This window comes from Quercus robur, chromosome 7, assembly GCF_932294415.1.
Source record: "Quercus robur chromosome 7, dhQueRobu3.1, whole genome shotgun sequence".
In the NCBI taxonomy this organism is placed as follows: domain Eukaryota; kingdom Viridiplantae; phylum Streptophyta; class Magnoliopsida; order Fagales; family Fagaceae; genus Quercus; species Quercus robur.
In genome coordinates, this window is record NC_065540.1 from 6,419,993 (window position 1) to 6,443,821 (window position 23,829).

Here is a 23,829-nt window from a genome sequence, read left to right on the forward strand (position 1 = left end):
CTCTTTCTTTCTCCAATTTTAGTTTGTCAGTGATTAGACTCTTAAATCTTTGGCACTGTTGGTTGGGCCTCGTTCTCCTCAATCTCTTATTCAAGTAATTTCCTCTCTCTCTCTCTCTCTCTCTCTCTCTCTCAAGTATTAATATAGAAATTTCCTTTTAAAAAATTGGGGGTTTTCATGTGTGCAGGTTAAATTGATTGGATATCCCTCTTATTTTTTGAATATTCTCTCTCCTTATCAAGTATTAATATAGAAACTTCTTTGAAAAAAATTGGGGGTTTTCCATGCGTGCAGGTTAAATTGATTGGAAATCCCTCTTATTTTCCTCAAGGATTAAGAGGTTAGTATTTTCAGTTCACCGTTTTAGTTCCAATGGCTGTTAGTAATTTAGTATTATGATCTTCGTGTATCCCTCTTGTTAGAGATTTATTACTTAATGCCAAGAACGAAGTCTCATATATATACGGTTCATGTTTGTTTTGGATTTTGTGAGTGATTTTGGTATTTGGTGGAGGTGTGTGATGTTTTGAATAATTATGGTGGTTTAGACCAAAAAAAAAAAAAAAAAGTGGAATTGTAGAAAATCGTTGCCCACTATTAATTTTGTCTGGTTAGTGAGAAATTGTGAATAATATGAGAAAAAAAAATTGTATCTTTTTTATGTTTCGGTTTCCTCTTGCAAAGTTGATAATTATTTTATGAATACAAAAATTCAAAAAATGTATTTATGAATACAAAATTTTATTCTAAAAATAAAAAATGTATCCTATTAGAATTCATACTTCCAAAATACATTCTACTAGTCGCTAACCCGTGCGATGCACGGGAAAGCACAAAGAATATCTACAAAATCTATATAACATTATTGTTATATTTGTTAGGTTCAAACACCCTCTTCTTGAATTATCAAATTATTAAAAAAAAAATTAATCCTCTTCTTCACTTTTTACTCAAACTTGTTTTCATAGCTCATATTTAAACAATCGTAGTAGGAAATTTTCTATGTAAAGACAAATTACAGTTTCATGTAAAGTGTACATACCCATACTCTATACCTCTAAGGAAGGAAACATCACAAACCCTTTACATATGTAGGTTAGATTTAAAACAAACTACATATATTCCAAGTCTGATAAGCCAACTCAATGGTAGAAAAATGTTCTTTATAAAATTAGATAGTAACATATTTTACAAAAGGGGGCAATTTTTTGTAACTCTATCTTGCTACTCATATTCTGTAATATATAACAAAGTTATTTATATATCTAGGTACAATGGGCAATAGCATTGGTTGTTCTTAAGCACAATTCAATATAGACAAATGAGATAAAAAAGAAAAAAAGTAACATAACAAATACAAAAAGTACCACTGTTCCAGCCCTCCATAACTCCATAAACAGAATCCTTTCCTAACCCAAAAAGACCACCAACAACTCTCCACAATAGTCAGACCAACCTCTCAAAGAAATCCAAGGAAAGCACGACCAAAAACGTATAAAGCTTCCTCCTTTTTCTTATTGAACTAAGAAACCCAGCAAAGGTAGCTCCTTTTCCCATTCACCCTGCACAACCAATGGCAAGAACATATACAACAAAGCAAGCAGCAAGACATGGGAGCAAAATATAGAAAATAACTCTATCTCTACCTTTCCCAACATCCTTGATTGTAGGTCCTTACTTTCTCTTAGCTTCTATTTTAACATATATAGTATTAGATTAGATATTGATTTGAAATCACGTGAATAAACTGCTAGTTTTCCATCATTCTTTGGACAATATTCTCCCCCCTCCTTGCAATAGGATTTCTGAAAGAGCAATTAAGAATTTTGATTGAATGATTAAATTTATTAGTTTCTAACAATTTACAATTTTTAGATAAGTGGTAATTTATTTATAGTATCAAGGCAGATGGAATTAAGTATGAAATATCTTAAAATTTAAAGCCACACCATTGCCTGAAGGAAAAATGTTATACAAGTCTTGCATAATGAACTTATTTACTTCTTTGGATTACCAAAGCATGGTTGAAAAGAAATAATATTCATGATGGCTTATACAGTCTCAAAAGATAAATAAATTCATGATGGCTTATAATTGCCTAAAAAGTATATCTTGGTACATAGTCTCAAGAGATGAGATTAAAAGGCTTAATTATATTATAAATTTCAATGCCAGAAGACTTGAAAAAATAACCTGAAAAAATTAGCAAGGGGGAGAATCTTTCCAAACTTAGAATTTAAAAGTTTAGGGAACTGGAGGTAGAAAGCTCTAGTATGGATCTAGGAACTAAGTTATGCGGGAAAACAGATAACCAAAAATTAAAGAAAGAATCTTCCACCTCTAGAGGAAGAAGCCCAAGTTTGAAAACCCACTAAAGTGTTCGAGTTCTACCACAATAAAACCAAAAAAAAAAAAAGCAAATACTTTACCGGTTACGGGAATATGGCCTATCTCTCTTTGCCTGCGGTTCCGACAAATCTTAACTGAACAATAGACCTAAATAAGATTAAAAAAGAAAAGCAAATATCAACACAACATTAAATCCTACACTTATTTGATCCCCACGATTTCATTAAGATTAGTTACAGAAAACTGTTTTTACTTTGAAAAAAATTGTCAATAAGTCGAAACAATAAACCCATCTATTGTGACCAAAGCATCCAAATTAAATTACTAAACCCAGTTCCAAAGCAATAAATTCAACTTGTCACCATTTAGAGAGAACTGCGATTCCAAAGGAGCTTCAATTAGAAAGAAAAAATAGAATAGGAAATATTTCCAAATTAAAAAATCCAGGCCCAATTGTCCACTGCCCTTTGCTCTTTGCCCTTTGCATCGTGTGTGTGGGTTTTGAGTTTGACTTGTGGTGATAGAGTCCTAAACCAAAACATGATGCAATTCCACAATAGTATACCCACCAATTAGCACTGTTTTTGGCAGGGATAGAATGGAAAAAATAAAATAAAAAAGAATTTAAAAAAAATTCCAACGGAAAAAAACAAAAACAATAAAGCCATCTATTTTTTAATAAGGGTGAAAGAAGAACCCTAGACAATTCAGAAGGGGAAATTTCTTTTAAAATATATATAGACGACTTTAAATTCAATTTTGATTTATAAAAAGAACCTCCCTACAGAAAATTTTAAAACGTTGCAATTACCTACATGAATAATTATGTGTTTTTCCAAGCACCAATAAGAAGTTCCAGGGAAAAATCACTAAACCCCTAAAATCACCAAACCAAAAGCCGGATTATTGTAAATCTGGAGGAAAAATCCAAATAAAAGCAATTAACAAAATGTGACCAACGAACCCTAGCCAACGAAATAAAAACAAAATTCTAGAGTATAGAAGTAACTAAAAATGGAGATGCTAATTCAAATAGGAAAAGCAACAGCAGAAACTTTGGATTGCAAAAACAGTATTTGAAGAAGGAAAATAATAACGCTATGCCACCTTAGGTATATGCAGAGAAGAAACAAAAAATAACAAAAAGTTGAAGTACTAAAGATGTGAGAGTGAAAATTGAGAGAAGGAAGATATTTTCTTTTGTCACTATGTTTTTTACCAAATGAATACATCATTTCATCTTCGGGATGTGCTGATTGTATAGGGGTGTGGCGTTTAAGGGGTTTTTGCTTAACGCATGTCTGTTTTTAAAATAGTTGTTTTCCCTACATAGCAGAATAGCCTTGATTGTAGAAACAACTATTTATGACTTGGCTGATATTGTAAATCTACTCATGCATACACATACCTTGAGCATCAATGTCTAAGTTCAACTTGCAAAGTATAAACAACATTTTTGCTTTAATATTCACATAGCCAACAGTATACCCTGCACACATATTTAAAATTTTTGAAAAAAAAAAAAAAAGCATAAGAAATCAGAAAGAAATATGGTCTAACTTAGGTAAATACAAATATATAAATTACACAATTTATGATAAGAAATTTTTTTGAATCATCAAACATTTTCCTTCATGTTTACCCTAGAAGACCATATCAAAAGGTATATTATAATTGAATAACGGTCATTAGAAGGATAGTTAGTAATATCATAGATGTTTCTACAGCAAAAAAGTAATAACCGAAGAAAATTTTCCTTCCACAACACTTCAAAACCTTTTTGCACATAAGTAATCATAAGCTAGAGGAGCCTGTAGCTGCCAAATCAAAAGAAAGGTGGAAGAGTTTCAAATTTTTTGGAAAAGTTATATTATTGACCATTACCTTTTTGTAACTCTTTAGCCATTGTTCTTATTTGGCAGTTACAGGTTTCTTTCTTGGCACATGTTCACAAACACTTTTACCCTAGGTCTTAAACTTCCATTTGAAGTTTTATCCTAAGAATCAATATAGGCAGCATTAAAGCTTTTAATATAAGAGTAGTGAACACCTAGAACATAACAGTCTATGCAAAGTGATTCATTTTCGTTTTTTAATGGTAAACGTGGCAGAAATTTAGAGAGGTACTTTTCCTACATGTCAAAACTACCTTAATTGTAGGAAAAGGCTTAAAACCAAGAGACACAAACCATGAAGTTGACTTAAAATAATGTAAGAGTATAACTATCAAATTATCAAAAAAGAAAAAATGCAAAAGTGAGTAAGATATTTTGTCAAACACATGTTGTATACCAGCTATGTTTTGCAATTAAAATGACTCACTATAAGCCAAAGTAAACTTACAGAATTGGGAATCCATAGGAAGAGTATGATTTGAGATACCTTGAAATTCATTGGCGACTGTTCCATTGACTCCTCGAAAAAGAATGGGGTAGTGGCTCTGTAATGTTCACATCATCTATATATATATATATATATATAATCAAAGCCTTTACTGGCACCACAATTTTCCACGTCAGCACAATATTTAAAAAAAAAAAAAAAATTATAACTCCTCAAAACCCTAACAACCTTACCCCTCTCTCAAGTTAAGAAATATAAAGCCACGGTTTCTGCAAACTCTCTTTCTTTCTCCAGACGTAGGAAGCCCTAAAGCATTCAAGATCTACAAAACCCTAGCAACCTTACCCCTCTCTCAAGTTAAAAAATATAAAGTCACGGTTTCTGCAAACTCTCTCTCTCCAGACGTAGGAAGCCCTAAAGCATTTTTAGCTTTTGTAAGGTTAGTTTTGTTTATATATTAATTAATACATATTACTTTGTTCACCATTGAATACTCATATAATCAATTTCCAATTCAGTGTTCAAGAATTAAACCAAAATTCTAATTGCGCTATCATAAAATATTATTATTAGTATGAATTTTATGGAGTTGCGGTGTTCAAAAATTAAACCAAAATTCTTTTAAATTATCTATAATATTTTGTCCTCTAAAAATTTTATCTCTTTGATTTTATTATATTGTGTTTCTTAAGCTATAGAGAGATTTTCTTTGGTTTCTGCAAACTCTCTCTCTCTCTAGATGTAGGAAGCCCTAAACGCACGGTATAGCATTCAAGATCTACAACTCACAGTATAGATTTTAGCTTATAAAGTTCAGCTTTTGTAAGGTTAGTTTGTTTATATATTTAGTCCTTACGTTTAGGTTTAGGTTTAGGTTTAGGTTTTAAGAGATTTATATATTACTACTATGTGGCTGAATTTCCCGTGACATCAGTTTTATATATATATATATATATATATATATATATATATATATATATATTTTTTTTTTAATTTGTTTTATGTAAGGTTAGTTTGTTTACATCAGTTCTTTATCTCAAAGATAAGGCTTTTATTTCTACCGCAAGAACTATTTAGGTATGTATCCCTTACAAGCACACATGAACTTAAATTGTCTTTTAATATATGCATGTTTTATTATTTTCTAATAGTTTTCCCGTGCATCGCACGGGTTAGTGACTAGTTATATTATACTAAGAAAACAATGAACTTCTATTTCATGCTGTAGAAAGCCAAATGAAATTATTTTTCAAGATCAACACATATATGCAAACATAAAACCAAAAGATGAAAAGGATGAGTAAAGAACCTCCAAACGTTTTGCCATGTAGTTTGCATTCAAGGTTGCTATCTTTGAGGCTTCAGTGAGTCCCTTAGAACTCATGGCTATGTATGAATATGAAATTGGCAAAATAAGTGCAGAACCCCAAGGAGCAGCAAAGATGGTACCAAGAGGTTGAGCCCTTTTTGGTGCTGGAATACCAACTGATGGTACCTGCAAAGGTGAGAAAAAACATTATAGCAACAGATTGATGAATGTATCTTATAGAATTGCAATCCAAAAGTTGGGAACACATTTTCTAGGATTATCAATGACAATCTTAAAGTCAAATGCACCAAAATACCGGGGTGAATAATTATTTTCTCATGTTCAATATACTCAACATATTTGACAGTTGTTTAAGGGTTTGCATACACCAAAAGTAAATAATAACAGGGTAGGTAGGTTTTCAATTGAAAGAGAATCAGAATTCTTACCCGGGGTTAGGATTTTGCTCTTCAGAGAAGGTTGGCTTCAGTTGCAGATTCTTTGAATTTGACGGTGGCAAGGAAACTATATATGTACATAAAAAAGTTACACATACAAAACAAAGTTCTAAAAGATAAAGGTTTAGGATTTTGGTTTCAATTAGTCAACTATAATCCAAGAACCAAGATAACATCAATTATCCTAACCTCTTCGTTTTCTTGCAGAACACAGAGAGCAAACCGTCAAAAAAAAAAAAAAAAAAAACCCTTTTCATATCAAACTTCGCTTCAAGATTAGCCAAGTTTTCTCATCTATGTGAATTGTGGACCATTGCATTAATCAACCAAATTTCGGTTCACAATTTGCAAATTTTAGGCGAAAATTCATAACACATTGATAGATTTAACATTAATAAACAATTAGAGTGAAAGATTTACAGAGAAAACAGCAAAGATCGTAACGTACCTCAGCGGAGCAACCACGAACCTCGCGGAGAATGACCTTAGGTAAGCCATTGACGTTTTCGTCATCTTCTCTCTCTCGCTCTTTTCTTTTTTCTTGATTGTGGAATAGTTAAGAGAATGAAACATATTAGGGTAGGGGCGGCCAGGTTTTGTTTTAGGTTTTGTTGTTGTTTTTTTTTAATATATATATATATATATATTTTAAAGATAAGTATCCGGTGTTTTTGAGTGAATAGAGTTTTTAACGGAGTGAAAAGGGTTTTTAATTTTATTATTTATTTTTTAAATATTGTGCTGATGTGAAAAATTGTAGAATTTTTTAAATATTGTGCTGACGTGGAAAATTGTGGGAGTTTCAGAGGTTCGGTTTTATATATATATATATATATATATATATAGATTAGGATTCAAAATATATTTGTAATAGTTTGGCCAAACACAACCTAAATTAATTTAGCCGCCATTGTTATTGGTCCATTGACCAATTGCTAGGTTTGCTACAACAAACTTTAGTTATTTGGTACCTCTTTTATCGGGGGTTTACTAAAATCTGTTAATACAATCTATACATACAAGTGTGCTTGTTTATATTACTAAACTTTATCTCAAAGGTTATTAGGTCTCTCAAAATATGTTAAAACACCCTTAAAATAAATGTGAAAGAAAAGAGCGGGTACAAAACTTTACATTTTTCAACCCACAACCCTTGATAAAATATGACAAAATTTTCAGCCCTTGAAAAAAGCCCACAAAAAAAATTAAAAAGAAGCCACAGCCCTTGATAAAATATTTGTTCACTCTCTCACAGAAACTGAGAAAGCATAGAGCTCAAAGAGCTTAACAATCATGGAAATCTCAAAGCTCGACAATCATGGTCGACGATCATAGAAATCGCACAGCTCCGATTAGGTATGAATTGATCTTGGCAATTTGTGGCTCTTTGTCTCTCTTGGCATTGTGTTCTCAACTCCGATTAGGTACAAATTGATCATGGAAGTAACAAACCCTAATTTCATCTTTGATTTTTTTTTGTTTTTTTGGTTTACCCACACTTTTTCATCGATTTCCCATGATTTTTGTTTCACATTTCTCAGAAAACTGAGAAATGGAAGTCACTCTTTCTCTCATTCTCTTAACAATGGTGTTCAAGGTTTCTCGCGTTGAGACCAGCCAATCGATGGCCAAAAGCCTGGTACCTCTGGTCTCCGCAAGAAGGTTTAATTTCCCTTTCTTTCTATTCAATTCAATTCGATTCAATTCGATTCGATTCTTTCACTGTTGCGCTTTAATGTTCATTGCTTTTTATTTGATCTATTGCGTGCAGCTTTAGTGTTTTTGAATGTTGCTTTCTAACACTTTTCTTGTGTCTCTGTATTATTTGCCAATTCCCTCTCATATCATTGAGTTTGAAAGAAGCAGTGTTTGGTGATAACATGAAACCAATTTAGAATTTTATTTTCTCCCTTTGGCTAGTTAATGCATTGGAAATAATTTCTCCCTACCAATTTTTGAGTTAGACTAACCTATGAAATAAACCTAACGGATACTCCTGTCTCATTTTGTTTGTTCATTCCTTCAAATATTTTTTCTCAATTAATAAATTATTAAAAAAAAACCTTTAAATCTTAACTATTTAAGGGAACAACGTTTATTGCTTTCACATGCAAATAAAAATCCATTGCTTTTAGCTACTCAATTTGAGTTTAAGTATGTACTATATCATATTTTTCTGGAATGGAAGATTGCACCATCAAAATTAGTTTTGAGCGAGTTCTAGAGTGTCTAGATTAGATTATGAGAATGTATTATCATGGTGATGAAATAACAATTCCTTCAAACCTTTGGGGCACAAGCAACAAAAACTATTGGAGGCATGTCGTGTCATAAATTTTGGAAAATTGTCTTTTTTCCTTTTTATCAATGTAAATCTAAAATTTACTCTGTATGGGTTGTCAATTATGATCTGCATCATGGTTGTTGTTGTTTACTCTGTATGGGTGTATTAATCTAGTTAATATGTATACTTTGCGTTTTATGGCCAGCCAAAGGTTATTCCATCTACAAAAAAGATCCCCCTTTGAATGTCACACCTTCCCTACTAGAGAATGAGTTCAAGAAGTTTAATATAATGTTTTGAATTTTCTGCCTCTTGATGTCAATTTTATTACGAATCATGCTTTAGAATTTTCTGTGTCTTGGTTCAAGCTTGCTAAACAGTGTAAGATAAGTTCTGGTGGTATTCCATTTGAATGGAACACATAATAGTAATTGATATCCTGGCTCTATAATGAAAGTTATGGCTCAATGATGCTAATAATGATTAATTGCGCTAACTTATGTTTTGCATCCTATGGACAGATGAATGCATCCTAAGAAGTTGACATTCACTACTACTTGAACTACCATGGGAAAAATGTGTTAAAATGGGCCGTGTGTGTGACTTGAATTGCCAAGCCCAAGTCAACGTAAGTTAATAGAATCCTAGTTGTAAAGGGAATGCTCCAGCCGACTTTGACATATATATAAATATATATAAGATGTAGAGTAGCCATGAGATTATAGAGAGTAATTCCAATTAACCTAGTTAGCAGCCGCATGAGAGAAAATAGAGAAAAGAGAGGCAGCCAGCTTCTATTCTTATTTTTTCTGTGAGAGAGTGCTAGGGTGTAATTGGGATTTGGGTTTCTTGAGAGTGTTCTTGTGCACTATTGTATTTTCCCTGATAATAGTGAAATCCCTGCAACTCCGTGGACGTAGGCAAATTGCCGAACCACGTAAATATTGTCTTGTGCGTGTGATTGTTTTCTTTGGCATGTGTTTTCTCTATTTGTTTTGTTTCTCACAGGTTGGGATTTTGGTTAAATTCCTTACAACTGGTATCAGAGCCTAGGGTTAGGTTTGAGTGGGAGCAATGGCAAAGGAAGCAGGAAAGGCGTCTGGAATAGAAAAGTTTGACGGCACAGACTTCGCGTATTGAAGGATGCAGATTGAAGATTATCTTTATGGGAGGAAATTGCATCTGCCTCTTTTGGGGACAAAACCTGAGGCTATGAAGGCTGAGGAATGGGCTCTTCTTGACAGACAGGTACTAGGAGTTATCAGGTTAACTCTGTCTAGGTCTGTTGCACACAATGTCGTAAAGGAGAAGACCACAGCAGATCTGATGAAGGCTTTGTCTGGTATGTATGAAAAGCCGTCAGCAAACAATAAAGTGCACTTGATGAAGAAACTATTCAATCTGAAGATGGCAGAGAATGCATCAGTAGCACAACATCTGAATGAATTTAATACTATCACAAATCAATTGTCATCTGTAGAAATTGATTTTGATGATGAGATTCGTGCTCTGATCGTCTTGGCTTCTTTGCCAAACTGTTGGGAGGCAATGAGGATGGCAGTAAGCAATTCTACAGGAAAGGAAAAGTTCAAGTACAATGATATACGAGATTTAATTCTGGCTGAGGAGATTCGCCGAAGAGATGCAGGCGAGACCTCAAGATCTGATTCTGCCCTAAACCTTGAGACAAGAGGCAGAAGTAATGACAGAAATTCAAACCGGGGCAGATCAAAATCCAGAAATTCTAATCGGAACAGAAGTAAATCTAGATCAGGCCAACAAGTACAATGCTGGAACTGTGGGAAAACAGGTCACTTTAGGAATCAATGCAAAAGTCCTAAGAAGAAGAATGGAGATGATTTTGCTAATGCTGTAACAGAAGAGGTACAAGATGCATTACTTCTTGCAGTAGACAGTCCACTTCATGACTGGGTTTTGGATTCAGGAGCTTCGTTTCATACCACTCCACACCGAGAAATCATACAGAATTATGTTGCAGGTGATTTTGGTAAGGTGTATTTGGCTGATGGTTCAGCCTTGGATGTTGTAGGTATGGGAAACGTTTGGATATTGTTGCCCAATGGATCTGTTTGGTTACTGGAGAAGATTCGACATATTCCTGACCTAAGGAGGAATCTGATTTCTGTTGGACAACTTGATGATGAAGGGCATGCAATACTATTTGTTGGTGGTACTTGGAAGGTTACAAAGGGAGCTAGGGTATTGGCTCGTGGAAAGAAAACTGGTACTCTGTACATGACCTCAAGTCCAAGAGACACAATTGTAGTTGTTGATGCAAGTACTGATACAAGCCTATGGCACCACAGACTTGGTCACATGAGTGAGAAAGGGATGAAGATGCTGTTGTCAAAAGGAAAAATACCAGAATTGAAGTCCATTGATTTTGACATGTGTGAAAGTTGCATCTTAGGAAAGCAGAAAAAGGTGAGCTTCTTGAAAACTGGCAGGACACCGAAGGCTGAAAAATTGGAATTAGTACATACTGATTTGTGGGGGCCTTCTCCGGTTGCATCCCTTGGAGGTTCAAGGTACTACATCACTTTCATTGATGACTCAAGCAGAAAGGTATGAGTTTATTTTCTGAAAAATAAATCTGATGTATTTGAAACCTTTAAGAAGTGGAAGGCCATGGTTGAGACAAAAACAGGTTTGAAAGTAAAATATTTGAGGTCAGATAATGGAGGAGAGTACATAGATGGAGGGTTCAGTGAGTATTGTGCTGCACAGGGAATTAGGATGGAGAAAACCATTCCTAGGACACCACAGCAGAATGGTGTGGCTGAGCGCATGAACAGAACTCTCAATGAGCGTGCTAGGAGTATGAGGTTGCATGCTGGACTACCAAAAACTTTTGGGATGATGCTGTTAGCACTGCAGCTTACCTAATAAATTGAGGACCTTCAGTTCCCATGGCGTTCAGACTTCTTGAGGAGGTTTGGAGCGGTAAAGAGGTAAAGTTTTCACACTTAAAAGTTTTTGGTTGTGTTTCTTATGTTCATATTGATTCTGATGCTCGTAGTAAACTTGATGCAAAGTCTAAAATATGTTTTTTCATTGGTTATGGTGATGAGAAATTTGGCTATAGGTTTTGGGATGAACAAAACAAGAAAATCATTAGAAGTAGAAATGTGATATTTAATGAACAGGTTATGTATAAGGACAGGTCAACTGTAGTGTCAGATGTTACAGAGATAGATCAGAAGAAATCTGAGTTTGTCAACTTAGATGAATTGACTGAAAGTACTGTCTAGAAAAGGGGTGAAGAAGATAAGGAGAATGTAAATTCACAAGTAGATCTGAGTACACCTGTAGCTGAAGTCCGCAGATCTTCCAGAAACATTAGACCTCCACAGCGTTATTCACCCACTCTAAATTATCTCCTGTTGACTGATGGTGGTGAGCCAGAGTGTTATAATGAAGCCTTACAAGATGAGAATTCAAGCAAGTGGGAGTTAGCCATGAAGGATGAGATGGATTCCTTGTTGGGGAATCAGACATGGGAACTGACTGAATTGCTAATAGGAAAGAAGGTTTTGCAAAACAAGTGAGTATACAGAATAAAGAATGAACATGATGGTAGCAAATGTTACAAGGCCAGATTAGTTGTTAAAGGGTTCCAGCAGAAGGAAGGCATTGACTACACAGAGATATTTTCTCCAGTTGTGAAGATGTCAACAATCAGACTAGTACTGGGAATGGTGGTTGCAGAAAACTTACATCTTGAGCAGTTAGATGTGAAGACAGCATTCCTTCATGGTGACTTGGAGGAAGACCTTTACATGATTCAGCCAGAAGGGTTCATTGCTCAAGGACAAGAGAATTTAGTCTGCAAACTGAGAAAGAGCTTGTATGGCCTAAAACAAGCTCCTAAACAGTGGTACAAGAAATTTGACAGTTTTATGCACAGAATTGGGTTCAAGAGATGTGAAGCTGATCACTGTTGCTATGTTAAGTTTTTTGACAATTCTTACATCATATTACTGTTGTATGTGGATGATATGCTTATTGCAGGGTTTAGCATTAAGGAGATTAATAATCTAAAGAAGCAATTGTCCAAACAGTTTGCAATGAAGGATTTGGGAGCTGCAAAGCAAATCATTGGTATGAGAATCATTAGAGACAAGGCTAATGGTACATTGAAGCTTTCGCAGTCAGAGTATGTGAAGAAAGTTCTCAGCAGGTTCAACATGAATGAAGCTAAACCAGTGAGCACACCTTTGGGTAGTCATTTCAAACTAAGCAAAGAACAATCATCGAAGACAAAAGAAGAAAGGGACCACATGAGCAAGGTACCCTATGCCTTAGCTATTGGCAGCTTAATGTATGCTATGATGTGTACAAGGCCAGACATTGCACATGCAGAGGGAGTTGTGAGCAGATTCATGAGTAGGCCTGGAAAGCAGGATTGGGAGGCAGTCAAGTGGATTCTGAGATATCTGAAGGGTTCATCAGATACATGTCTTTGTTTCATAGGTGCAAGTTTGAAACTACAGGGTTATGTAGATGCTGATTTTGCTGGTGATATTGATAGTAGAAAGAGTACTATAGGGTTTGTTTTCACTCTGGGTGGTACAGCTATATCATGGGCTTCAAATCTACAGAAGATTGTTACTTTGTCTACTACAGAAGCTGAGTATGTTGCAGCAACTGAAGCTGGAAAGGAGATGATTTGGCTACATGGTTTCTTAGATGAATTGGGTAAGAAGCAGGAGATGGGCATTCTACACAGTGACAGGCAGAGTGCAATCTTTCTTGCCAAAAACTCGGCTTTTCATTCAAAGTCGAAGCACATATAGACAAAATTCCACTTTATCCGTTACCTTGTTGAAGATAAGTTGGTAATGCTTGAGAAGATTTGTGGATCTAAGAACCCGGCAGACATGTTGACTAAAGGTGTCACTATTGAGAAGTTGAAGCTGTGCGCAGCTTCAATTGGTCTTCTAGCTTGAGGACAAGAGGATGAGTTGCAGGGATGAGGGACTGTGTTATGGAGGATTGTGGTTGATGTTTGCAGCTTGTGAGCCCTTAAGGGCTAAGGTGGAGCTGATGGAGGAGTTTGCTCGTGTAACTTGATCAATTCAAGCCAAGGTGGAGATTTGTTAAAATGGGCCGTGTGTGTGACTTGAATTGTCAAGCCCAAGTCAACGTAAGTTAATAGAATCCTAATTGTAAAGGGAATGCTCCAGCCGACTTTGACATATATATAAATATATATAAGATGTAGAGTAGCCATAAGATTATAGAAAGTAATTCCAATTAACCTAGTTAGCAGCCGCATGAGAGAAAATAGAGAAAAGAGAGGTAGCCAGCTTCTATTCTTATTTTTTCTGTGAGAGAGTGCTAGGGTGTAATTGGGATTTGGGTTTCTTGAGAGTGTTCTTGTGCACTATTGTATTTTCCCTGATAATAGTGAAATCCTTGCAACTCCGTGGACGTAGGCAAATTGCCGAACCACGTAAATATTGTCTTGTACGTGTGATTGTTTTCTTTGGCGTGTGTTTTCTCTATTTGTTTTGTTTCTCACAGGTTGGGATTTTGGTTAAATTCCTTACAAAATGGTGACTCTCTTGGTGGGAACTGGATGGAGCATGGGTGAGTTCAGTTGAGATGTCAAGTATGCTGGGGTTTAGACACTTGTGTTTTAGGTAATAATTCATGAACTGAACTATGCTACTAAATTTGCTTTTCAGAAATATGTAACATTTTGAAAATCACAAGTCAATATGGACTTCATTGTATTGCAATTTTTCAATCAAACACCTCAACCATTTAACAAGTGCATGATTAATTGGTTTGTCAATTTCCTTGCAGTTCTTAATGCAAGGGAAAGTTAGTGGCTATGCATCAGTCTTTGAGAAGTACCAAGAGAAGGCAGAATCCTTTATGGTTCTTGTACTAATTTATTTATGGAATTTATTTCAAAGGTCATCAAGGGTCAGTATTATTTTGAGGGCTTTTAATACTTTTTTCAAGGGTTTTGACCCTCGAAAAAAATCAACTTTGTTATAGTGGTTGGGATGTTCTTTAATATTGAAATATGATGATTTTTGGTATAGGTGGGATTTGAATCTAAGTCTCTTATTTGATGATAAGAGACTTCACTTACGATTATGCTTTAAGAATTACATTATGTATGTACTAGATCAATCTAAATTATAGAAATAGATGTTATGAGTTTCAATTATAAGGTTTATAGCCTAAAAATGAGTTATAAAAAAATAATCACTTAGGATGGGAGTGGTCGAGCCCAACAATAAGAGACTTGATGTGTGCTAAGTGGCATCAACTACTTTGTTAGTGTCAACAGAAAATGCTTTATCTTAAACACAAAATAGTAAGGGCATCAGAGACAAAATATTGTTTAAATTATGATGGTTAACAACTTAACATGCACAAACTTAATTTTCGAGAGAGCTATTAAAGTTTATTATTTTGAAATAAAGAAATAAATAAAAAGTGCAATGTGTATTTTAAGGAAAGAAATTATTTATAATCAAAAAACAAGAAAGTGCAATATCTATATCTCTCCCAATGTAGGAGTTTTAACTTTTAACAAAGCCCTAAGAAATGGTCAATAGATGAAATCATATATAGTGCATTACTTCTTTCTTTTGTTATAGTTTTCTTTCATTTATGACTTATAAAGTCAACTGACTCTATTTTGTACTTTTTTTGGTGTAAGGTGGAGTGTGGATCAATTTTCTCCGATCCATTGAAGAATTAGCGCCGAACTACCCATGTAGCTTGTGCAGCTAAAATTTGAATGCATAACCCAAAAAGTCAGGCCATATTAGGCTGGCTTGCAACTGGCAGGCAATATTGAATGCTAGCTACAATGTTTAACCCAAATCTAACTAGCTAGCATTTAGCTTGCTATTAGAAAAAATGAATGCATCACATGATAAAACTTTAAACTATTACGGTATATTTATTAGACTGTAATAGATAATGTAATGTAATGGTTATTCCAATGATTTAGCTATTCAGTAATTTAGTTATGTTTTTATTACATAAAATAATCATTCTATATGAATAGTTATTCTTTAAAATGAGGGATAATTATTTTTTTTGAAATGATTGTAATAGATATTCCTTAATAGGTGTAATAATTTTTAAAATTAATATATTTTCAAATAAACAAACTTTCCATATGCACAAAACAATTATAGAAATTTAAAAAAAAAAATCATCAAAAAAATAAATTATCTTTCTCAAATTTTTAAAAAAAAAATATTTTTTTTTGGAAATATAATTGTTTAAAATATTTCCTAAAATAGATTTTAAATTTTATTCTAATATTACAACTCATAACAAAACTTATGAATAGATTTAATTATTCTATTATAACACATTTTATTCTCAGTAATAAAGATTACCATTCCAATCATAATTCTCATTTAATATACCAAATGTGCCCTTATAGTTGTGTTTCTGCTTAGTATATATAGATAGATAGATATAGATATGATCATAGAGCTCATTGACATTAGCTTCACCAACAAAGAACTGCACCCTTGAACCTGCCATTTGTCTTCTGTATATCATGAAGAATTATGGTTTACCAATCTTCAATTGTTGGTTTCTACTGTTTCTTCTATATTGGCAACCAATATCCATTACTGCTCAAACTGGTAATGCCAAAGATACTTACATGTAGGATGCTAATAATGTTGTTGTTATTTTATATATATAATGAGAATTGCAATATTATTATTACCTATGATGATGATGTGATACTAAAATTTACTTGGCAGGTGAAGAGCCTGAGTTTAACTATATTGAAGGGAGTCCAAAAGGACCCGAACACTGGGGAGAACTTAAGTCAGAATGGAAACTGTGTAAGATTGGGCAACGTCAATCTCCAATTGATATATTGAATAAGGATGTGCAAGTTAACATAAATCCAAGAGATCTGAGGTTCAATTATAAGGCATCTAATGCAATCATAAAGAATACAGGTCCTTATGTTGAGGTAAGAAGATAACTTATAAGCTTTGTCAATAAATAAGTTTACATACACCAATCATAACTTTTCATCCATGGAATTTTAAAAAGAGTACAAAATATGTTGTGTACTTAACATTACTTATAAGTTTTATAAGCAAAAGCTACATGATAAAGACATGATATGGTATTTATGTGTTGTTGTATGATGTATCCAATGTTGGAGACCAACTTCTCTTGCTCTTTAAAAGCGCTATTCAAAATTTAAATAGCCGGTTTTACCTAATTAGTAATTAGATAGGACAAATGGTTAATTAGAGGTAAAGTTCAATTTGCTTCAATTCATTCAGGCTAGGTTTATAATCAAGTCTTGGAACAAAATTACTCAAATTTTAAAGTATAACCTTAATAGGCATTTGTAGAATTGGGTCAACTCTCACTTTCCGCCCTCCCTCTAAACATAAAAATGCATTAATCCACTAATTAGTAAGATGAAAATTGATGAATCATCAAGGCCCTGTTTGGTTATTATTGGGGGTGGATTTATTTTCTCTTTCCATTTTCTAAACTCATTTTTTGTTTCTCAAATCTTGTATTCATTTTCTCTACCCAACCCATTTCATGTTTGGCATTATTTTCTAGTCTAGTTTTTGCTTTTTTTTTTTCACTTTATATTTTTCAATTAAAAATTCAACACAATTGAGAGAGAGTGTGTTTTTGATCGGACAAGTCAATGTTAGAGGAACCCACATATTTGGTTTATTTATGAAAATTCATTGTATTCATTTTCAAGAAAATGAAAACACCAAAAAGTTGTATTCAGTTTTTTGTATTCAAATCCTTTTTTTTTTTTGGAAACTAAAAATGAAAACTGAATACAAATACAAAATTAAACATGTTTTTTAATGAATATAGAATACACCCCTTTTTTGCTCAAATTAAACAAGCATCTCCAAAATAGTAAATGATCTATCACATGATTATACGTCTTACAATCATTCAATTCAATTAACTTCAACAATTTACAACCAAAAAAAAAAAAAAAGGTGTCCTAAACAAAGTTTTGAATACTATTTTGGAAGCCACTTCTAATTGACCGTTAGAAGAAAAAAAAAATTCAATATGGAAGGTTTTTGAAATTTGAAATTTTCGCATATATATAATAATAATAATAATATTCCTTATAAAATAAATATAAGAACTACATAATTTATGCCGTCTCACTTCCCAATATGGAAGGTTTTTATCATAAAAAAAAATAATAATATTGAACTATAACAAAATTATCTCATATATCCATTTCAGAAATAATCTTTTTAAAAAATAGAAATCAAACTTTTAGAAATAAGACAATTGGAAATTGAAATATACTTGATTAAATCTAACTTGTAGGGGGAAAATTACCAAAATGCCCAACATTTAAAAAATAAAAATAAAAAATTACAACCTCTACTAAATCATATTCTGAGCCTAAACTAAGTTTTCATATGAAATGGCTAGAATAGGCTAAAATGCCCAAAACACACTGATATGGCCCGGTATCTTTTAGACAATGCAAATAATGGTTGCTGTGTACTGATTTTATGTACCAATAAGATTTGAACGAAACAGAATTCAAAACATTAATTTTAAATATTCACAATAATATTGTTGTCAAAGAATGCAAATTTAAATATAATATGGTATTTTAAAAAAATATTGGTTCAATAGCTAATTGTACATGATGAGTGATGACACAGGTTGAATGGGTTGGTGATGCTGGATCAATTCAAATCAATGGCAAGCAATACTCCCTCCGACAATGCCATTGGCACTCACCCGCAGAGCATCTCATCAATGGCAAAAGGTCTCTCTCTCTCTCTCAAATTAATTCTCTCACCGCCAACAAATTTCATCTACAATGATTTATTAACTAGGTATGACTTGGAGCTGCATATGGTTCACGTAAACACATCAAATCAAGTTTCTGTTGTACGTGCCCAGTTTTACCAAATTGGTGAGCCCGATTCGTTCTTGTCAAAGGTAAAGAATTAGGCACTAGATTAATCCCCTATGAATTCTTCACACATTATAACTTCTTAGTGTTTTTAAAATTATTCCTTTTTTTTTTTTTTTTCAGTTCACAGAGGAGCTAAAAACTTTGGTTAATAATAGGGGAAAGAGATCCATAGGGATAATAGATCCTAGAGAGACAAACACAGATACATTCAAGTATTACAGATATAATGGATCACTCACAACACCTCCTTGTGATGAAGGTGTTACTTGGATCGTCAATGCAAAGGTCTGGCTAAACACCTTCACTAACTCCAATTAACTCTTCTATTCTTACTTCTTCTTTTTTTCATTTTCTTTTTAACTTGACTATTTACCTTATCTTGTATTTGCCTCAGATAAATACTGTCTCAAGCAAACAAGTACAATTACTTCGGGAAGCTAATTTCGATGTATGTGCTATATATATTTAGCTCAAATTGAGATAATTGTTTTTTATTTTTATCTTTATTTTTTAAAATGTTTGACATTTGTTTCAAAAAAAATTTGTATTTTAAACTATTTGATTTTAGTTTCTATACTTTTAAAAATAATTTTTAAAAGCAAAAACTTTGACATGGCAAACAGAATTTATGCTATGTTGCAGGCTTCACATCATTAAAGTGATCTCCATTTCACAAATTTCAATATTTAAGTTAGTAAGTTCTATGATTCTATTCATTAGACAACAGCAAATAACTTTTTAAATATAATTATATTTTTAAACTAATTTAGGCTGATGATAAAGAAGAAGAAACAAACATCAAGGTGGAGGACCACAAATATATAATCTAACTTTCAAAAAAAAATTAAATCCTTGATTTAATTGGTTAATCTATTAATTGCAGTACCGTGGAAAGGATAATGCAAGGCCTGTGCAGGCTCTCAATGACCGAAAAATCTTCCTATATGGGGCAAGACCATGGTGAAGGTCATTCTACGCACTGTAAAATAAAGTACTTCTTCCTCTATGGAAAGAAAAGGGTTATTCTACTATAATAAAGCAACTCTTCCTCCATGGCAAGAAAAGAGTTATTCTGCTGTAATAAAGTAATTCTTCCTCCATGATGAAGAAAAAAGTTATTCTACTTTAATAAATTGATAATTAATTTTACACTAAAAGCTTCTGGATGTCTTTGAATTATTTTGAAGTACGTAACTTCGTTTGTACTGCGTACTGCATAGCACTCATTTTGGCTTGCAATAATTAATCTTCTGTCAATCAGTCTTAACTTAAAATGTCAACTTATGTTTATATGTAGTTTTTTAAAACTTTTTTTTTTCTAAAGTACAACATTAATTATATTAAATGGGTTATTTTTTAAAGCAAAATAAGCTATTGAAAATAGATTCAATCAAACATAACACAAGTGAATGTACCGCGCAGTTAATTTATCTAAAGTTAATTCGAGTTAATTATTATTATGATTTTATTTTACCCTAGTTTATTTTAAGATTTTTTATCTAAAATATTAGATATTAGATCTAATATCTAATAAATTATATATTGGTGAGTTATATTGTCATTTAGGATATCACAATATGTAGATTAATTTAATATCTAAAATATTCCACAGCAAGAAACTAGCTAGGGTTATTGGTGTCTTCTCACCATTTCCTTAATTTGTTGGTATATTCGTATCTTTTTAATATGTTCCACCATAGAACCATATATATTACTTCGATCTGCAGCCCACCAGCTGCCTCAAACCTTCAGTCCTTTGAAGCTCAAAATTGGTCGAATAATTTTTAGAGCCAATATTCGTTTTTTTTACTGATTATCTCAAAAGATTAAGATCACCTATTTGATATTATGATAAATTATTAATTATCTCAAAATCTTTTAAGTTGTTAAAAAATAATGAATTTAATCAATTTTTACTTAACCACCAAAGGCTTCCTCCTTTCAATCAAAACAGCAACATTCGAAGTGATTTTGTTTTATTTCTAACTACACAGTTAATTTCATTTAATTTCTAAGAAAACATAAAACATGCATGGAGGTCTTTTAATTGAAATCTCCAATCACCCTAATTGGCACTTTCCTCCACAAGCAACAGTTCCTATATCCAGTGCCAATATAACCCATTAATTGCCTTGTAGCTATTGAGCAAAACACATAGGTCAGGGAAGCTCCAGCAGCATATGCAGGAAGTAATTCATGCGTCACGCACAGATAATATTTGATAGAATGCTAAGCTCTAACACTTGTGATGATCATTATTCATTCCATGCTTTGCATTTGAATATTTGATGCATGAAAAAGAAGCAACTGAAAATTTTGAATAGACATATTGGAAAAACTAAGCAACAACAACCAAAATAAACAACTTCTCATTATTAAAAGAAAACCACAGACGCAGGGGCGGAGCTACATTGCTCCCAAAATTTTTTTTTTTCTCCTACAACTATACTACTAATTGGATATAGTCCTCCCAAAAAATTAGAACCGGACCCCCCAATTATTTCTAAGATTTCTAGTTAGTCCAATGGATTTTTAGTTAGCCTCCTCAATCATTCAAAACTTTATTACATGTCCACCCCAATTATTTCTAAGATTTATAGTTAATCCAAAAGATAATGACTAATAGTTGATCTTCTCCATTGTTCAAAAAATTTATAATTAATCCAATAGATAATAACTCACTCTCTAGCATCATTGACAACCCATTTCCCAACATAATTTCAATTTTTTTCATCTTTAGGTACCTACAAAGCTTTGTTGTGGCTGCTAGTGCCAGCCCATCGCCCCATTTTCTTTCTTCCCAACACAAAAAATCCTATCTCAACCAAAATTATTAATCCATTTTTTTTCTTGGTGCAACATCATCTTCTTGACTCTTCAAAGAAGTGAATATGCAAGTGCATTTTCTTTTCTCTCTCTTTTATCAATCATCATTGTTATTTTACCATTAGTATTATTTTTGTTTCTTTCTTCTGCCACTATGTGTGTGTTGATATGCATAAGGGTATTTAAGATTTTTTTTTTGTTCACATTTTTGTATTGCTATCTTTTTTCCATTAAAGATTGTTGGGCATAATTTTGATGTGAACTATTCTTTTATTGGATTTTTTTTTTTTTTTTAGTATTTGTCTATAATAAACTATATAATTTTTGTATGTTCATTAATATTTAAGAATATAACAATATATCAAAGTAAATAATTTTGTATTCAATATGAACTATGGTTAATATGTCAATACTACAATTCGGCTCCCCCAAGTAAAATTTTCTGGCTACGCCCCTGCACAAACGGATTTAGATGATTTTTTTTTTTACTTGACATGTCGAGATAAACTTGTATTTATGCATAGGTTTTATTTATTAGTCTATTGTTTCCCAAGTTCATACCAGATCATTTTTTCCCTTAAATGATATAATCAAAGGTGAACATAATATGACAACAGTCATATTCTGCTAGATTTTGGACTACTATTTCATTCTTTTTTCTTTCTTTCTTTTTTATCAAAAGGTAACTGTTTCATTCTAGTTAGGGCAAACAGAAGATTTCTTTTATTTTTTCCTAGGGTTTTTTTCCCCTCTTTTTACAATATGGATCAATGGATGGATCTCCCAATTGTATGTGGCACAAGTTTTTGCTAATGCATATCTACTATAGTAAAAGCTTTAATGAAATATCTTCACTTGTTTAACTAAAAATAAATGTTTAGCAGCAATTTAAGAGTTTAAGAATTCCCCCAATCCGGGGATAATTTATTCAACAGGCAAATCTTTAGATACAAAATTCAAAACATTTGGTGGAGCATCCTCCATCCAAATACGTAAACGAAAAGACATTCTAGCCTCCCTCACTAAAGCATGGGCTACACTATTACCCTACCGCCATACATGAGAGATAGAATAAGTTTGAAACAAACCAGCTATAGACTAAAAGTCTTTTACTAAATGCCCCACAAAAGCATTGGAGCTATCTTCCTCCCTTATACTTCTCACCACCCCCTCAGCATCACCCTCAAAGCAGACATTCTTGAACCCCAACTCATTGGCGAAGATGGCAGCTCTCTTAGCAACCAGCATCCCGAGTACCTCCACCAACGATGGCAACACTATTTTCTCAAATAAGGCAACCTTTACCTCCCCCTTTTCATTCCGAATCATAACTCCCACCCCTGTCTCATATGAATTACTAAAAACTACACCATCGAAATTCACCTTTATTAAATCAGGTGGAGGAGGCTTCCAGTGATTAAGACTTGATTGGCACTGACCAGTTATCCTCAATTCTTCTACTAGAACTTGGCTAGGAGTGTTAAGGCTGATTTATAGATTTTGTGGATCGGGGTTCTATCTTCCTTGCTTCGAAGCTTGTTGCGACATTGCCATATTTCCCATGCTACCATTGCAAATTTTTCTAACTCTCTTGTCTCTTCAAGTATGAAACTAACCAGGTCACACATGGTATTCATCCTCGGGTTTTTCACCCTAGCTGCTGCAAACGAGGCTTCCCAAACTATTTGGATACAGTCACAACTCCAGATTACATGAACTTCATCCTCAATTTCCAACGAACACTGATCATAGATTTTGTTATCAATAATCTTTCTTTTTTGTAACCCCACCTTAGTAGGAAGTGCACTTGAGCATGCTCGCCAAAGGAAGATTTTAACCTTACTTGGCACCTTGAGATGCCCAATACTCTTCCAGAATCTTTTAACTCCCTCATCCATAAACCCTGATGGTGCACCTGTTGCCTAGCTTCACACAATAATTGATAACCCGATCTGACAGAATAAGACCTAGTTCTACATTTAGGCCATGACACACAGTCTTCCTGGCTTATGACAAAAATAGGTATACCTTTGATCCTTTGAGCCTCAAAAGGAAGGAACATGGCATCCACCAATTGATCATTCCAGCCAGCACCATTCAGACCAATCTGTAGAAATACTATTTGAGGGTGAAATCACCTTAGCTGGTTCCTCCCCTGGCAGCCACCTCTCCCCAAAAAATTTTATTTGCTTGCCATCCCCAACCCTCCACAACATACACGATTTGATCAATGGTAATGCTTTCACAATGCTTTGCCAAGCATATGAACCCAAGGAAGGTTTAGCATCCAAGACTG

The 23,829-nt window shown here is 33.3% G+C and overlaps 1 protein-coding gene and 1 long non-coding RNA gene across 3 annotated transcripts in view; one reads left to right on the forward strand and one right to left on the reverse strand.

The window, feature by feature from the left end:
- Window positions 1-3,376: 3,376 nt before the first annotated feature.
- LOC126691938 (uncharacterized) lies at window positions 3,377-7,020 on the reverse strand. Its single transcript, XR_007644902.1, has 5 exons — window positions 6,908-7,020; window positions 6,451-6,526; window positions 6,002-6,187; window positions 4,732-4,789; window positions 3,377-3,838 (listed from the first exon to the last, which is right to left on the reverse strand). It is a non-coding gene; the product is annotated as an uncharacterized LOC126691938 (long non-coding RNA).
- A 9,224-nt stretch (window positions 7,021-16,244) lies between these two features.
- LOC126691936 (alpha carbonic anhydrase 7-like) overlaps window positions 16,245-23,829 on the forward strand; it is a 60,036-nt gene continuing 52,451 nt past the window's right edge. Inside the window, exons 1-7 of one of the 2 annotated variants that reach the window (XM_050387272.1) lie at window positions 16,245-16,395; window positions 16,519-16,736; window positions 18,448-18,554; window positions 18,625-18,730; window positions 18,828-18,992; window positions 19,102-19,155; window positions 19,591-19,915. In XM_050387272.1, the coding sequence (XP_050243229.1) occupies window positions 16,308-16,395; window positions 16,519-16,736; window positions 18,448-18,554; window positions 18,625-18,730; window positions 18,828-18,992; window positions 19,102-19,155; window positions 19,591-19,671 (819 nt within the window). In that variant the 5' untranslated portion in view covers window positions 16,245-16,307 and the 3' untranslated portion in view covers window positions 19,672-19,915. Of the gene's footprint in view, window positions 16,396-16,518; window positions 16,737-18,447; window positions 18,555-18,624; window positions 18,731-18,827; window positions 18,993-19,101; window positions 19,156-19,590; window positions 19,916-23,829 lie in introns of those variants that run through there. The other variant, XM_050387271.1, reaches the window with a different exon arrangement.